Consider the following 17,125-nt stretch of genomic DNA (forward strand, 5'->3'; position numbering starts at 1 on the left):
GTGCTGTTAGAGTGGAGAGGAAACTAACAGAATGGTTTTGATCAACACTTCGGGTAAGACAAGGATGAAGGGTTTGACCCGAAACGTTGACTGTTTCTCTCTCCTCGATGCTGCCTGACCTGCTGAGTGTTTCCAGCACTTTCTGTTGTTATTAAGGATGAACACTGTTGTCTGATTTATTTAATCTACTATTGGAAGCAGTAATGAATTGTGCGGCCCATTCAATGTTGTGCGCATGCGCAAAATTTCACATGTGAAAAGCCGGTTCCACGTAGTCCCAAGCTGCGCAGGACCAGCAGCTTAGAGGGAACATTGCTCCTTATGTGGCAATAGTTTAAACAATCTCAGATTGCAGCAATAGTGTGGAAGACGAATGTATGCAAGATAGTTCTCTAGATCAGTATGTTGAGGAGGATGGAGTAGTAAGCCTGAGGATTGGGAGGATTTTAGAATTCAGCAAAGGAGGACCAAGAAATTGATAAAGGGAAAATAGAATATGAGAGTAAACTAGCGAGAGATATAAAAACAGACTGTAAAAGCTTCTACAGGTATGTAAAAAGGAAAAGATTAGCAAAAGTAAATGTGGGTCCCTTACAGGCTGAGACAGGAAAAATTATAATGGGGAATAAGGAAATGACAGAAATTAAACAAATACTTTGGGCTGGATTTTCTCAATGGGAAGCTTTTGGAGGCGGGACTGCTGCTTGCCGGCTTTCAATCCCGCCTCCATCAGCTTCTGGCCAACCAGCGGGATTTTCCCCTGATTGACCTTGTTGAGCCCGCCCAGCGGGCTCAGCAGGCCAATTAGGGGGAAGTCAGTGACAGCGCACGTCAACGTATGATGTTTCATCTGTCAAGAACTTTTGAAAGAAGAAATGTCAGCGTTTGACAGCTCTGTGAAGCTGTCAAACACTGACATTCTGTGTAGTTTGATGAGTCCTTGTGTTCAGACTCATCAAACCTTTCAACTTTGCAGAAATCAGCTGGCTGTTGGGTCGGAAAATCCAACAGCCAGTCTGTGATCTCTACAATGGAGATGTCGGGGACTACGGCTCCACAGCAGCTGAAGGCTGTAGGTAGAAACAAAGGTAAGTTAACATTTTCTAACACTTTACACTCACCTCACATACTTACCACTCCACACTTGCACCCATCACTCACCTCTATATCACACCTTCAGACCCCTCCAACTCCCTCTTCGCCTCCTACACCCTGGCAGGATTCCCCCAGGTCAGGAAGCCCGCACTTCAGCACCAAAAATGGGGATAATCCAATTTTCTGCCTGTTAACTACCTGTTAACAGGCAGTTAATAGGCTTTAATCCCTTCCCACCTCCAAGGAGATGGGACCCAGGGCCGGGCAGCTTCCCGCCTCCTGGCAAGAGGGCACGGTGGCGGGTTGGGGGCGGGTTTTCCATCCACCCCCAAATTCTGTAACTTTCCCGGCAGTCCCGCCTCCATACCCACCTCCTCGGGGCTGAGAAAATCCAGCCCTTTGTGTCTGTCTTCACGGAAGAAGATGCCAAAAACTTCCCGGAAATAGTGGAGAACCAAGGGTCTAGCGAGAATGAGGAACTGGAAGAAATTAGTATTAATAAAAAAGTAGTACTGGAGAAGTTAATGGGACTGAAAGCCGATAAAGCCCCTGGTCCTGATGGCCGACATCCTAGGGTTTTGAAAGAGTTGGCTATAGAGATAGTGGATGTATTGGTTGTCATTTTCCAAAATTCCATAGATTCTAGAACGGTTCCCACAGATTGGAAGGTAGCAACTGTAAATCCACTATTTAAGAACGGAGGGAGAGAGAAAACGGGGAATTACAGACCAGTTAGCCTGACATCAGTAGTAGGGAAAATGCTAGAATCTATTATTGAGGACATGGTAACAGGGCACTTAGAAAATAATAGGATTGGGCAGAGTCAACACGGATTTATGAAAGGAAAATCGTGTTTGACGAATCTGTTGGAGTTTTTTGAGGTTGTAACTAGCAGAATAGATAAGGGGAACCAGTGGATGTGGTGTATTTGGATTTTCAGAAGACATTCAATAAGGTGCCACACAAGAGGTTACTAAACAAAATTAGGGCTCATGGGATTGGGGGTAATATACTAGCAATGGATTGAGGATTGGTTAACGGACAGAAAACAGAGTAGGAATAAACGGGTCATTTTCGGGTTGGCAGACTGTAACTAGTGGGGTACCGCAAGGATCAGTGCTTAGGCCTCAGCTATTCACAATCTAGATCAATGATTTGGATGAGGGGACCAAATGTAATATATCCAAGTTTACTGATGATACAAAGCTGGGTGGGAATGTAAGTTGTGAGGAGGATGCAAAGAGGCTTCAAGGGGATATAGGCAGGCTAAGTGAGTGGGCAAGAACATGGCAAATGGAATATAATGTGGAGAAATGTGAAGTTATCCACTTTGGTAGGAAAAATAGAAAAGCAGAGTATTTTTTAAATGGTGAGCGATTGGGAAATGTTGGTGTTCAGATGGACCTGGGTGTCCTTGTACACGAATCACTGAAAGTTAACATGCAGGTAATCATAATCATAATCAACTTTATTATCATTGTTAGTGCACAAGTGCAGTACAACAAAATGTAGGCTTGCGGCTCCCGAGTGTGTACATTTAGATTAAGACATTTAAACATTCAACATACATTTGGCTTGTAATACATTAACATAAACATAACCATAATAAAGTGCATTGGCAGATTAGGAAAGCAAATGGTATGTTATACTCAAATCCTCTTGTAATAAAGGCCAAGAGTAAAGACATCTTACTGCAATTATATAGGGCCCTGGTGAGACCACACCTGGAGTATTGTGTACAGTTTTGGTCTCCTTACCTAAGGAAGGATATACTTGCCATAGAGGGAGTGCAACAAAGGTTCACCAGACTGGCTCCTGGGATCGGGGGATTGTCCTATGAGGAGAGATTGAGTAGACTAGGCCTATATTCTCTAGAGTTTAGAAGAATGAGAGGTGATCTCATTGAAACATACAAAATTCTTACAGGGCTTGACAGTGTACATGCAGGGAGAATGTTTCCCCTGGCTGGGGAGTCGGGAACAAGGAGTCACAGTCTCAGAATAAGAGGTCGGCCATTTAGGACTGAGATGAGGAGAAATTTCTTCACTCAGAGGGTGGTGAATCTTTGGAATTCTCTACTCCAGAGGACTGCAGAGGCTCAGTCGTTGAGTATATTCAAGACAGAGATTGATAGATTTTTGAATATTAAGGAAATCAAGGGATATGAGGATAGTTCAGGAAAATGGAGATGAGGTAGAAGATCAGCCATGATCTTACTGAATGGTGGAGCAGGCTCGAAGGGCCAAATGGATTACTCTTGCTCCTATTTCTTATGTTCTTATTTGGTGATGACATTGACTTACGGCAACATCTAAAACAGATTTGCAGAAACTAAGTGATAAGGTGCACGTGAAGAGTAGAAAATTTGGATTATACATTAACATGGGAAGCATCAGGAAGATGTAAATATTAGCTTCTGCTGCTTTTGGAAGATTAAGCAAGATATGGAAGGCTAAAGATATTTAGGTAAAAACAAAAGGTAAGAGTTTATGAAGCAATGGTTATCCCCATATTATTATATGGATCTGTGTGTTCGAACGAGAAAAGTTGATGCGTAAAACACGATGAGTTATAAGAACATAAGAAATACAGGAGTAGGCCATTCGGCTCCTCAAGCCTGCTCCGCCATTCAATAAGATCTTGGCTGATCTTCAACCTCAACTCCATTTCCCCCCCCTATCCCCATAGCCCTTGATTCCCTTAGTATCCAAAAATCTATCGATCTCTGTCTTTAATATATTCAACGACTGAGCATCCACAGCCCTCTGGGGTAGAGAATTCCAAAGATTCGCAACCCTTTGAGTGAAGACATTTCTCCTCATCTCAGTCCTAAATGGCCAACCCCTTATTCTGAAACTGTGACCCCTAGTTCTAGACTCCCCGGCCAGGTGAAACATCCTCCCAGTATCTACCCTGTCAAGCCCCTTAAGAATTTTATATGTTTCAATGAGGTCACCTCTCATTCTTCTAAACCCCAAGAGAGTATAGGCCCAATCTACTCAATCTTTCCTCATCGGACAACCCTCTCATCCCAGGGATCAATCTAGTGAACTTTTGTTGCACCGCCTCCAAGGCATGTATGTCCTTTCTCAGATAAGGAGACCAAAACTGTGCACAATACTCCAGGTGTGGTCTCACCAAAGCCCTGTACAATTGTAGCAAGACTTCCTTATTCTTGTACTCCAACACCCTTGCAATAAAGACCAACATGCCATTTGCCTTCCTAATTGCTTGCTGTACCTGCATGCTAACTTTCTGTATTTCCTGTATGAGAACACCTAAATCTCTGTGAACACCAATATTTAATAGTTCCTCACCATTCAAAAAATATTCTGTTTTTCTATTCTTCCAACCAAAGTGCATAACAGGTTGGTTGAAAGGAATACTAGGAGTATCCAGGATCCAAAGAATGAAGAATGATATAATAAGAACATGGCTAGGACAAGAAATAATACTTATACAGAAGATCCAAAAAAGACACCTGCAATGGTTTGGGCACGTTTCAAGAATGGAAACAGCTAGCATACCTTCCATGGTCCTGCATACAGGGAGGGGTACATGGAACAAGAAGCCGAAGAAGACCAAGAAAGCACTGGATAGATAATATCAAGAGTGACTTGTCACGGAAAGGGATTCAGATGATTGAAGCAGCCAGACTAATTTAGAACAGACAACAATGGAATGATTTCATTCAACCCAATTGTCCCCGCTGAGCTGACGGGTGTGAATTTAATAGAAGTAGTCGTCGTAGTTCCCACGGATTGGAGGGTAGCAAATGTAACCTCACTATTTAAAAAAGGTGGGAGAGAGAAAACGGGGAATTATAGACCGGTAAGCCTGACATCAGTAGTGGGGAAAATGCTAGAGTCCATTATAAAAGATGTAATAGCTGAGCACTTGGAAAACAGCGACAGGATCGGACAAAGTCAACATGGATTTACAAAAGGTAAATCATGCTTGACTAATCTGCTGGAATTTTTTGAGGATGTGACTGGTAGAATAGATAAGGGAGAACCAGTGGATGTGGTGTATTTGGACTTTCAGAAGGCTTTCGATAAGGTCTCGCATAAGAGATTAGCGTGCAAAGTTAAAGCACATGGGGTTGGGGGTAAGGTACTGACTTGGACAGAGAACTGGTTGGCAGACAGGAAGCAAAGAGTTGGAATAAATGGGTCTTTTTCCGAGTGGCAGGCAGTGACTAGTGGGGTACCGCAGGGATTGGTGCTGGGACCCCAGCTATTCACAATATATATTAATGATCTAGACGAGGGAACTAGATGTAATATCTCCAAGTTTGCAGATGACACAAAGCTGGGTGGGCGTGTGTGCTGTGAGGAGGATGCAGAGAAACTCCAGTATGATTTGGACAGGTTGGGTGATTGGGCAGATGCATGTCAGATGCAGTATAATGTGGATAAATACGAGGTTATTCACTTTGGTGGCAAAAACAGGAAGGCAGATTATCTGAACAGCAATAGATTGGGAAATGGGGAAGTGCAACAAGACCTGGGTGTCCTTGTGCACCAGTCGCTGAAGGTAAGCATGCAGGTGCAGCAGGCGGTTAAGAAGGCAAATGGTACGTTGGCCTTCATAGCGAGAGGAGTACAGGAGCAAGGATGTCTTGCTGCAGTTGTACAGGGCCTTGGTGAGACCACACCTTGAGTATTGTGTGCAGTTTTGGTCGCCTTATCTGAGGAAGGATGTTCTTGCCATGGAGGGAGTGCAGCGAAGATTCACCAGACTGATACCTGGGATGGCAGGAATGACGTATGAGGAGAGATTGGGTTGATTAGGCTTATATTCGCTAGAGTTTAGAAGAATGAGAGGGGATCTCATTGAAACTTATAAAATTCTAACAGGACTAGACAGACTAGATGCAGTAAGGATGTTCCCGATGGCAGGAGAGTCCAGAACCAGGGGCCACAGGCTAAGGATAAGGGGCAAGCTATTTAGTACTGAGATGAGGAGGAATTTCTTCACCCAGAGAGTGGTGAACCTGTGGAATTCTCTACCACAGAAGGCAGTGGAGGCCAATTCATTAAATATATTCAAGAAGGAGTTAGATATATTTCTTAAGGGTAAAGGGATCAAGGAATATGGGGAGAAAGCAGGGACAGGGTACTGAATTTGGATGATCAGCCATGATCTCATTAAATGGCGGAGCGGGCTCGAGGGGCCGAATGGCCTACTCCCGCTCCGATCTTCTACGAATCAATGTTTCTATCTGTGAAACTTAGTAATCTACCAAAGAAAGATCTGAAGCAGATGAAGCCTTTCATTGTGGAGGGGGAAGAGGAAATATTTTAACCTGTTCACGGTCACAAACCTATATTAAAAACTTATCGGAAGTAAAAACCTATTAATGACATTCCCCTGCATTTCTTTTTAAAAATACACAAAACCACAGAATGAGAAAAGATCATTCAGCCTACTAAATCTGCTTCTTCCATAGGCCATGTCCAATCTGCCTAAACATCGATCCCTTATGCCCAAGCTAATTGTGTAACATTCCACAATATCTACTGGTACTTTTAGCCCCCTTTTTTAAACCTAGCTATTGCTATTTCGGTCATCTCAGCAATGCAGAAATTGTGCTCCTTTAAGAATTTAATCAGGTGGTATCAGTTTGGTTCAGTTGGTAGCACTCTTTCCTCTGAATCAGAAGTTTGTGGATTTAAGCTACAGGCCAGAATTTAAGCATATAATCTAGGCTGACCCCTCAAGTGTGATACAGGAAACTTTGTGCTATCCGGCACCGATGGGACTGAGCTGTTGCCGTCCCATCAAAACTGCCGGACAAACCAGCTCTAATGTTGAAACATACGGAGATTTTGAGCTCCGTATCTGGCAACAAACCCTGTTGCTTAGCAACAGCTTCTAAACAGTTGGCCGTACCTTGCAAGTGTCTCTGTAGCTTAGCAATGGCTTCAGCGAGACCTTGCAGAACCTGACTGGTGAAAAAAAAGCAACGAAAAGAAAAAAAAAACGAAACGGCTCCTGATTTTTGCCGGTGGCTCGAGCATTCCGGACAGTTAACCTCTGCATAAACCAAAGTTTCCTGTACTGAATGAGTGCTGCAGTCAGAGGGGCCATTTTTGGATGAGACAATAAAGCAAGGTCCCTGCTACTTGTGCAGGTAAATTCCATACACTATTTGAAGAGCATGGAGTTCTTTATCTCGGTCTAAATTTAGCCGTATAATCTTCTGTTCCATTCCTAACCAGGTAACTATTTTTGTTTTAACTAATATTTCACAAGTGGCAGGCATTACACAAATAAAATATAGGTGGTGAAAAAAGGATGTAAAAACTAATGTAAATCAATATAAATTTTATCAAAACAAAAGTAATATTTACAGCAACCACAGTTGAGCCCTGTATTCACTGTTTTAGTATAATCCAAGCTAGCCAGTGAAAGATTTATATCTCTACTATCTTTCTTAAATGTTTCTACTCGTATTACAGATTTACTTACTAAGGCAAACCATACCCTGTAATATTCAGTGTCACGCTTAATACAATTGATAATTTTCTTTATTACTGTAGGTTTTTCACAAATTCCGGGTATGCCCTATTGTAAACTCTTCAGATTCTGGAACTTTCTGGTTATGTAGTTAAGCACTAGGAATTTTATTTCTCCTTAGCAACACTTAAATGGACCCTGGATACTGATGAAGCAGTGTAATCTTTTGCACATGCTGTGCAGTAATGAAGTAGTTCTGAAACCATCAAATCATCAGTTTAGTGTATCACAGCCTTTTTAGATTTTGTCCTGTGCTGTAATGTGTATACTGTAATGAAGCAAATAACAAATATATTTTTAGTTACCGATAACAACTGTGTGACTTTTTATAATACTGTAATTGCAATCCAGTTTGCTTTGAGAAAACTGGATATTCAGGAACGGCTGAAGGGGAATACCTTGTACTGGTAAATTTGTATCCTGGATTTGAAACTTCCATTTGTTTTCCTGTATGGAAATATGGAACTTTCTATCCTTTAGGCCTATACCAGCTAATTAGGTCTGTGCACACTATCTGGATAATCTGTGGTAGTGTGGCCATTTTGAATTTCTGTTGTTTTAGAAAATGAAGGTCTAATATAGGGTGGAGTTCCCATCCCCTGTTGTGCATTCTGATCAGGATGATCTCTTTTTCTGCTGCCTGACATGTTAATTGTGCTACCATGTTAGGGTGAAAATTTGTGATTTTTAGAGCAGGAGCGCAACCCAGCTCCAACACGCCCACTTCCGCGTTTAACAGCGGCGCATTTGGATACTGGCGAGAAACTTACTCGCCGGAGATTTCATAATTGGATGCTGGCATGTACTTAGTGGCTCAATTAATGTCCTTGGAAACGTTAATAGACTCTTTTTAAATTAGAACATAAGAAATAGGAGTAGGAGTAGGCCATTCGGCCCTTCGAGCCTGCTCCGCCATTCAATGAGATCATGGCTGATCTTCTACCTCAACTCCATTCACCGGCCCTATTGCCATATCCCTTGATGCCTTTACTAGTCAGAAATCTATCGACTTCTGTTTTGAATATACCCAATGACTGAGCCTCCACAGCCCTCTGGGGTAGAGAATTCCAAAGATTCACCACCCTCTGTGTGAAGAAATTTCTTCTCATCTCAGTCCTGAATGGCCTACCCTTTATCCTGAGGCTGTGGCCCCTGGTTCTAGACTCCCCAGCCAAGGGAAACATTCTCCCAGCATCCACCCTATCAAGCCCTGTAATAATTCTGTATGCTTCAATGAGATTCCCCCTCATTCTTCTGAGTTCAGGAGAATACAGGCCTAGTTTACTCAATCTCCTCTCATACGACAGTCCCGCCATCCCAGGAATCAATCTCGTGAACCTTCGTTGCACTCCCTCTATGGCGAGTATATCCTTCTTTAGGTAAGGTTTTAACTTGGCTCCAAATTTAATTTGAGCAGCCCGGGTTTCCTGGGACTTTGGAAACTGACCAGGGAAAAGGAGGCAAGTTTGAGCAGCAGTTCAGGTGGGTATTTAAACTTGTCATTGTAATTGAAGTAAGATTTAAAAATGAGCGTAACAGGGCACGTTTAGTAGAACGCAATTGCGCAGCAAAATGTTTAAAGATGAAATGTACTAATTATTCGTATGTTTAATTGCAGAAATGACCATACCAGTTTAGAGAGATGAAACTTACAAAAAGAGACACTGACATAACCCTTTTCTGGAAAAACGAAACTTAGTAGTGGTCAAGAGAGAGAGGGTCTCGTTTCTCAGAAATCACATGACCTGATGACTCATTTCCAAGAAATCAGAGGGGCCACAGGCCCATACAGTGAAAAGTGAAACTTGTTATTGGTTACCTTGTAGAAGTTAGGCACACCTAGTTAGTGATTAATGTATAGACTTTTAAATCGATTGGACCTCTGGAGTAGGAGGTCTCGGAATATGTGTATAACTGTGTAAACCTCAAGAGATTCGGTGGAGTTGGAGCCTTGTGTTGGGACGCAAGAGCCATAGCTCCCCAGGCCTGAATAAACCGTTTTTACTTCAATTATTGGGTCTGTCTTTCTTACAACAAGCCAGTGTAGTCGACTTTGTATATCACTTAGTCCACACTTTGGGGGCTTACATCAGTAATTAAGTGAGCTTTTATTCAGATGGGACAGCTAGTGTCTCAGTTACCTCTGGCAAATGTTTAGCAGAACGTGCTTGTGTGGATACAGCTTTTTTCAACCTCTGAGGATTTCAAATTGACAAGATCAGCATGGGAGGCACCTTGAATGTGTTTGACAGCTTCTCAGAAGAGGAAGACCATCACCATCCACTGCAGCGACGACGTGCTCTGGTGGGATCAGCATGTACACAGGAGGGAGTTGCACAGGAGAGGGGCCAAGGTCACAGGAGGCACTACCCATGTCACAGGGTTTACAGACAGAGGCTCAGCTTCTTTGACCTCTCAGAAGAGTAGTACTTCCGCAAGTTGAGGTCGTCATGTTAGGTGGCAGCAGACAACTGCAGCCTCCTACAGGAAGACCTGCTCCCTGCTGTCCATGCACTACCAGTGGCTGTGAAAGTGCCACCGCCCTCAACTTTTTCACCTCCAGATACTTCTAAGGTGCTACCAGCGACATATCCAGGATCTCCCAACGTGACTGAACCCTTTATTAGCATGCCAGCATTTTTATCTAATTTCCCACTATACCATAACATGCATGTCAGTGTCACAACACCGGTGAAGTTCCTAAAGTGGAGTGGCTGCCAGGCATGCAACCTAAAGCCTTTGGAAGCTGTGAGTATGATAATGTTCTGTATATTGCGCCTAAATCAGGCAAGATCAGCTCCCCACTTCCAGTTGTGCAAGGGCTCTCATATACACAGTAATCCCAGGCCATTTTCCCAAGGAGCATGAAATTGATTAAATGAATTTGTTAGCTGTAAATGAAAAGAGTTTGGGCAGTATCTATTAGTTCCTGCTGGACTTGACTTGTAGAACAAAATTGCCTCTAATTGGGCAGCAATTGCCAATTTCACTTAGAGTCCATAGGATGGCTGGTGGAGGAAAACAGCCACATTGGTGGAGTAGGTATGCTCATCAAAAGTTGGGCTGATTCATATCATTGGGGGATATTGAAGGAAGTTTTAGTTGACACTTAACTATGCCGTATCCAGAGAGTGTTTGGTGTTGACACTGTGTGCCCAAAATAGTAAGTGTTCCTTTTTTATTTATCCATTCCACACTGAATTCTCCTGCAATTAGCTTGGAATGAAACACAAGCCTAAGCACTGAAGAAAGTAGTGATCTTACCAACCACTTGTAGTACTGTCTCTATGCTGCAAATGATAAAGTCTGTCCTGCTGACCTGCAGCAAGCTGAGGCAATTAGCTTGATCACTGGCAGGTAGGTGTACCATGGTCTGCAAAAAGGTCTGGAGCTGTTGATCTCCATAGCATACCTTCTTTCATCTTGTACTACACCTCAAGCATGAAATATAGTATTTGAGATGCTTTAAAAACAAACTTAAGAAATAAAAGGCCAGCAATTTATCAAATTGCAAAAAAATGCTTAACAATAAAACAGTATAAAGGTACTGCAAACATTAAAAAAATCTTCCAAAGCTAATTAAGAGCTCTTGCCTTCATGCAGCTTCCCTTACTCTCATTCCAAATGGGCACACAAAGAATAAGAGCTAACCTGGCACAAATACCAGTGAATTGAGTGAGGTGTGTATTTAAATAAGTTTGAATTAAGTCTGGGGTCCCAATAAGGCTCATACAGCTGTGCACCTGCTCGTCTGGCTCACAAACTGGCCCTTTTAATTTCATCAATCTGGATTGAATTTGAACCAAGATCTAACATGTGAAAGCCAGCAACTCAGAACACCCCTCTAAAGTAGAATTGTTATTTTAAAAGGATAGTAGGCTTGTGGAACAGGTTACCGTTGTAGCAAGCAATATAAATTGGTTCAAGAGGCAGTTAGATGGGCAGAGTTGAGCTCCATCAAAAAGGGAGGAGCTAATTGGGTTTACTGGCCTTTTCCTGTTCTGAAATTTTGTATGTTAAGCCTTTGATTACTGCAAGGCCATTGAAACTTTTAAAATGTCATGCCTGCCTACATTACAACAGTGACTACGTCCTGAGTATATGAAAGGTGCTATCTAAAAGCAAGTTCCTTCTTTCTTTAATTAATTTTAAAAAAAATTTAACCACCACATTTCTCCCACCCCATTCTCTTCTCTTGGGGATCTTAATTATCTTGCTGAGGTACAGTTCCATGCACTAGTTTCCCTCTAACATCTTATCAGATAGCTGTTATTTGTGTTAAACAGTGAGTGCTGGCAGACAGTCCAGCTGAGGGGGCATCACAGCAGAACCTGATCCCGCCTTTAGCCGATGGGTATACTTCCAGCAGGGGTCAAAGAAGAGTAATCAGGAGCAAGAACCGTGACCAGTTTTCCACTTCCTAACCCAGGAGTGCGGAGGCCAATTATACCCTACCACTACTCTAACTGAGATCAGTGAACTAGCAGACCTGGGATCGATCCTGAAACCTACCTCGTCTAAATGCCTCACCTATACACTGTGTAAAGCTGATAAGTGACTGAGGTAGCTAGAACAGGCCAGCTAGGGACAGTGATTGGCAAGAAGAAACACAAAAAAAGGAATGGGCAAAAAAATCCTAAAACAAGTCTGTCTCAAAAAATAAAAAGAACTGCAGCAAATTAAAATAACACTAACAACTTGAAGATATATGTACTTACCATATGTACTTACCGAAATCCCAGAAAAGCTTCTGCCAAAGTCAATTTATCTTCATTACTTCCTTTGCTGTCTTTCTTTTTCTTTGCCATTTTCACTTCAAAATGGTAGTACTGTAATGAATATTTTTTCAAAGTAATTATGTCAATTTGTAAGTTTTTTCCACAGTGTAAGCTTGTGTTACTCTAGAATGCAATGCCACTGCAGTAAAGCAGTACAAGTCTAAAAACACAGAAGTATATATGTTATTAACCATCTTTTCCTTCACTTGAACACCTTCTGTTAACGGTTTGCTTTTTTCCACCCAGGACCTGACTCCAACACAGAAAGATGCTTAATGATCTGACAAGAGGCTAGAAATTCCGGTCGGAGGCTTCCCGCGGGCGTACGCCCCCGACCTGCACAAACGAACCGTGCCGACCGTAATGCTCTGGGCTGGCATAGAATTCCGTTGATGTGCCTCCTCAAACTGCCGGTGTGCGGGGCATGCGTATCCCAGGGGCGCAGCTAGTTCGCAGCGTCCCTGGGATCACGTGGGCCATGCGGAGCCAATCGGAGCAGGGAATCGTCATTCACAGATTTGACAGGAATACCTGTCAAATCTATGAATAGAGATCACCCTCAAAACATAAGTAAAACTTCAAATACATTTTTAAAAAAACATCACATTTTTAAAATGACTATAAATTACATAAATTAACTATTTTAAATAAAAATTTAAATTTTTAAAAAAATTAAAGTTTTTAATGGGGCTAAAAATAAACTTACCTTTCTTTAAAGTATTTTAGAATGATAAATAAGTGTTAATTTTTTGTTTCTTTTACTGATATCAGCTCTTACCTTGTTAAAAGCAGGCCTTGCACCTGCTTTTCCAGGCGCAGCTGCTACCGACTTACCCGGACTGCATCAACCTCGAAAAAACCGGAAGTTCCAGGCGTACGCGCTGCCTCTCCGGCGCAGGCGTTTGACCTGCGAACCCCTTTCTTCAGAGAACGGAAGTTCCGGTTTCCAGCGCATGCGCAGTGCATACGTGAAACCGGCACTTCCGTTGGCCTACGGGTGAGTACACAGTGCGTAGGAATTTCGGGGCCCAAGACTCTTAACTTGTATCTCTCATTACTTTCTGCTTAGCCCTGCACTACCTTTACCCCCAGCACCTGTGTAAATGCAAGTCTTTCTTACTTTATTTATTTCATTCGCAACCCTTCCCTCCCATCACTCTCCTCCAATCACTGCCACACATTTCACTCCACCTCCTTCTGCTGCTACTGCAACAGTCTGTACCTTCTACTGTCCTCACTATTATTTCCATCACCTCCTCACACCTGTGCACACTATCAAACCCTGACATGCACACCTTCAAGACATCACATTAGGCTACCACTAATGCACTGCTTTCTTTCTTGTAGGTCAAACTGGCCACAATATGAGTGAGTAGGCGGGAGCGGGAGGGTCATCCACATGCTGCCCATTGGATAAAGTCATGGACATAGTGGGCAGGGGGGCATGTCAGAACAGTTGGAACTGGAGGACACATTTTGCAGGCCTTTGAGCACCTTAACCTCATTCCCTTTCCACTGAACTATCACTCATGCTTGCATGGCATGAATGTTGCTGTGTTGAGCAGCACCTCGCTTCTGTTTTCTGCTTTGCCTTGTCCACTAAATGCTGACTCTGATCCCTTTCTTCATTTCAGGTCTGGAATTTCAACAGGGCCCCGAGGGTGTAGAGGAAGAAGAGGGTGCACAGTAAAACAGTGACCTGACTTACCTTTCCGTGCCAGCTCAGAGAGTGGCATCCTGTGTAGTTTGGAGGATAATCTAGAGGGATCTGCACTGGGATATACACCCAGCACTAGTGCGCAGGAGAAAGGGCAGGGGTATAGGACGGCACATCGGAGGGCTAGCTCGCATCCTATCCCTGCTGCAGAGGGCACAGATGAAGACTTTGAAGGTCCAACCTACATATGAAGACTGGTGGCAATGCACAAGGACCTTCTACGTGTACTGGCCTGTGTAGTGTATGTGCCTTTAAGAGCCCCTGTGTACTGTAATGCCGGTATTGGCCACTCGGGCTATATAAGCCTGTATATTGTGTTGTATCAGTTAGTTCACCTCCAGACTTTGTTCAGTAAACACCTGTGAAACCAACTCCTGCCTTCAGTGTCTCTATTAACACACAGACACAACAGCCTGCCTGCCAGAAAGCTTGTGCATAATCATAGAAATTTACAGCACAGGAGGAGGCCATTCGGCCCATCTTGTCCGTGCCAGCCGACAAATAGCTGTCCACCCTAATCCCACTTTCCAGCACTTGGTCCGTAGCCTTGTAGGTTACAGCGCTTCAAGTGCATATTCAAGCACTTTTTAAATGTGATGAGGATTTCTGCCTCTACCACACTTTCAGGCAGTGAGTTCCAGACCCCCACCATCCTCTGGGTGAAAAAGCTTCTCCTCAAATCCTGTCTAAAACTCCTACCAATTATTTTAAATCTATTTCCCCTGGTTATTGACCCTTCTGCTAAGCGAAATAGGTCCTTCCTATCCACTCTCTCTTGGCCCCTCATAATTTTATGCACTTCAATTAGGTCTTCCCTCAACCTCCTCTGTTGCAAAGAAAACAACCCCAGCCTATTCAATCTTTCCTCATGTTGTGTCCGAACCGGATGGACCAATAGGTCGATGCCGGGTGGTCCATTTGGTTTTATTCTTATTGTAGTTTTTCGTAGCAGTTTTGATACAACCGAGTGGCTTACTAGGCCATTTCAGAGGGCAGTTAAGAGTCACATACAGGCCAGGTAAGGACTGCAGATTTCCTTCCCTAAAGGACATTAGTGAACCAGGTGGGCTTTTACAACAATCTGGTAGTTTCATCTTTACCATTACTGGTACTAGCTTTTTATTGCAGCTTTATTTAATTAACTGAATTTAAATTCCCCAGGTGGTGGGATTAAACTCATGTCCCCAGATTATTAGTCCAGTACCACAAGTTAGGGTATTGGAAAAATGTACCGGGCCAACGAAAAATATTCGGGGAAAGTCACGTCCTCTAAATAGGTCAAAGTTTAAAATTAATTGAGTGAAAACCAGGAGTGTTATGAACTCGTCCGCGGGCGGTTACCGGGAAATTCACGGCCAATCTTCATCCCCATTAAGTGCCGAAACAACGCCTTTCACGGGCTGTGAGGACCACAGTGCCGAGCAGCAACGCACCTACCTGGTTGCAGGAGTCAGACGCCTGGCCCCCACCTACCTTCCACGTTGGGTCAGACGCCTTGTTTGGATCTGGACTCGAAGCCGTAACCATAGGCAACACAAGGGCGCATTTGGACTGGTCGGACAATCGCAACCAATCAAATTTGAATCTTAAAGAAAACCATCGACAGCGTCCCCTGCCGGCAGAGCTCAGTCACTGCAAGGGAAACAGTCTTGGGCTATCGAGGCAAAAGCTGTTACGGGGTAAGACTGCCAAGACTCATAAAAATTAAACCTGCTACTATCTTTGTCTTTCCTAAATATATATTTAAATCGGTTTTACTGCTGGATGAACCATACAGTCTTTAAATTAACAAGTAAGAAAATTGTACATTGTTAGTGACTTGAATTATTATTGAAACCAGCGGTGTAGTCGTCATTTCGGAAGTGGTTGGGGCATGCTTCCCGAAGACGGTTAGTTTTTTCCACTTTATTTGGTGTATTCTGCAGCGTTTTGCAGTGCAATCTATATCTATTATATATTAAATTTAATAAATGGAATAAGCATTTCACTTGAAAACTCTTAAATACCTAGGTTGCCAACTCTCCAGGTTTGCTCTGGAGTCTCCAACAATTAAATAATTTTCAGAACACTTGCAAACCACCCTAGTAAAGGATTAAAGGCATTAAAACAATTGTGTTTTTTTATCATTTTCTTAGAACATTTTAATAAAAATATTGCAGAAGGGGAGAAAAATCTTTTTGACTGACAGAAATCCCAGAGTTGGCACATTGATTATTTACACGGAGTCTTCTGTGTATGCACACTATATGGGAGCCGGAGCCGAAACCCCAGCCAGCCCCCACCGGAACTGCGCATGCCCACCCGATGTTGCAGCTGCGCATGTGCGCTGGCGAGCCCTTGCCCTCCTATGCGGGGGCAGGCTGGTGGATACAGGCCTGAGCAGCAGGCCGTGGCCTCTGGGTGGGAGACTAGGTGTGAGGACCAGACTCGGGCTCTGTAGTCGCGGTGCAGGGGTTAAAGACGCCGGGTCGAATTTTCGGCCTGTTTGTGCTACATGTGTTTGTGGAGAAGGTCAGGAGATCAGAATGGGGAGAGGGGATTGTGGGGGGTGGGGAGGAGGAGGAGAGGGCATTGTTGGGGGGGGGGGGGAGGAGAGGGCATTGTTGGGGGGGGGGGGGAGGAGAGGGCATTGTTGGGGGGGGGGAGGAGAGGGCATTGTTGGGGGGGGGGAGGAGAGGGCATTGTTGGGGGGGGGGGGGGAGGAGAGGGCATTGTTGGGGGGGGGGGGGGAGGAGAGGGCATTGTTGGGGGGGGGGAGGAGAGGGCATTGTTGGGGGGGGGAGGAGGAGAGGGCATTGTTGGGGGGGGGGGAGGAGAGGGGATTGTGGGGGGGGGAGGAGAGGGGATTGTGGGGGGGGGGAGGAGAGGGGATTGGGGGGGAGGAGAGGGGATTGTGGGGGGGGGGAGGAGAGGGGATTGGGGGGGAGGAGAGGGGATTGTGGGGGGGGGGAGGAGAGGGGATTGGGGGGGAGGAGAGGGGATTGTGGGGGGGGGGAGGAGAGGGGATTGTGGG

General features: G+C 44.0%; 1 protein-coding gene across 5 annotated transcripts in view; it reads right to left on the bottom strand.

Moving 5' to 3' along the window:
- The window catches only part of ccdc83 (coiled-coil domain containing 83), a 104,800-nt gene extending 89,150 nt beyond the window's left edge, over window positions 1-15,650 (bottom strand). For 4 of the 5 annotated variants that reach the window (XM_085998838.1, XM_085998839.1, XM_085998837.1 and 1 more), the window contains exons 1-2: window positions 15,550-15,650; window positions 12,349-12,446 (exon numbers count right to left, since the gene is read on the bottom strand). In XM_085998838.1, the coding sequence (XP_085854964.1) occupies window positions 12,349-12,446; window positions 15,550-15,639 (188 nt within the window). In that variant the 5' untranslated portion in view covers window positions 15,640-15,650. The other variant, XM_085998840.1, reaches the window with a different exon arrangement.
- Window positions 15,651-17,125: the final 1,475 nt, after the last annotated feature.

Source organism: Somniosus microcephalus, chromosome 10 (genome assembly GCF_052327205.1).
Source record: "Somniosus microcephalus isolate GS21.2 chromosome 10, FLI_Smic_1.0, whole genome shotgun sequence".
Classification (NCBI taxonomy): Eukaryota; Metazoa; Chordata; class Chondrichthyes; order Squaliformes; family Somniosidae; genus Somniosus; species Somniosus microcephalus.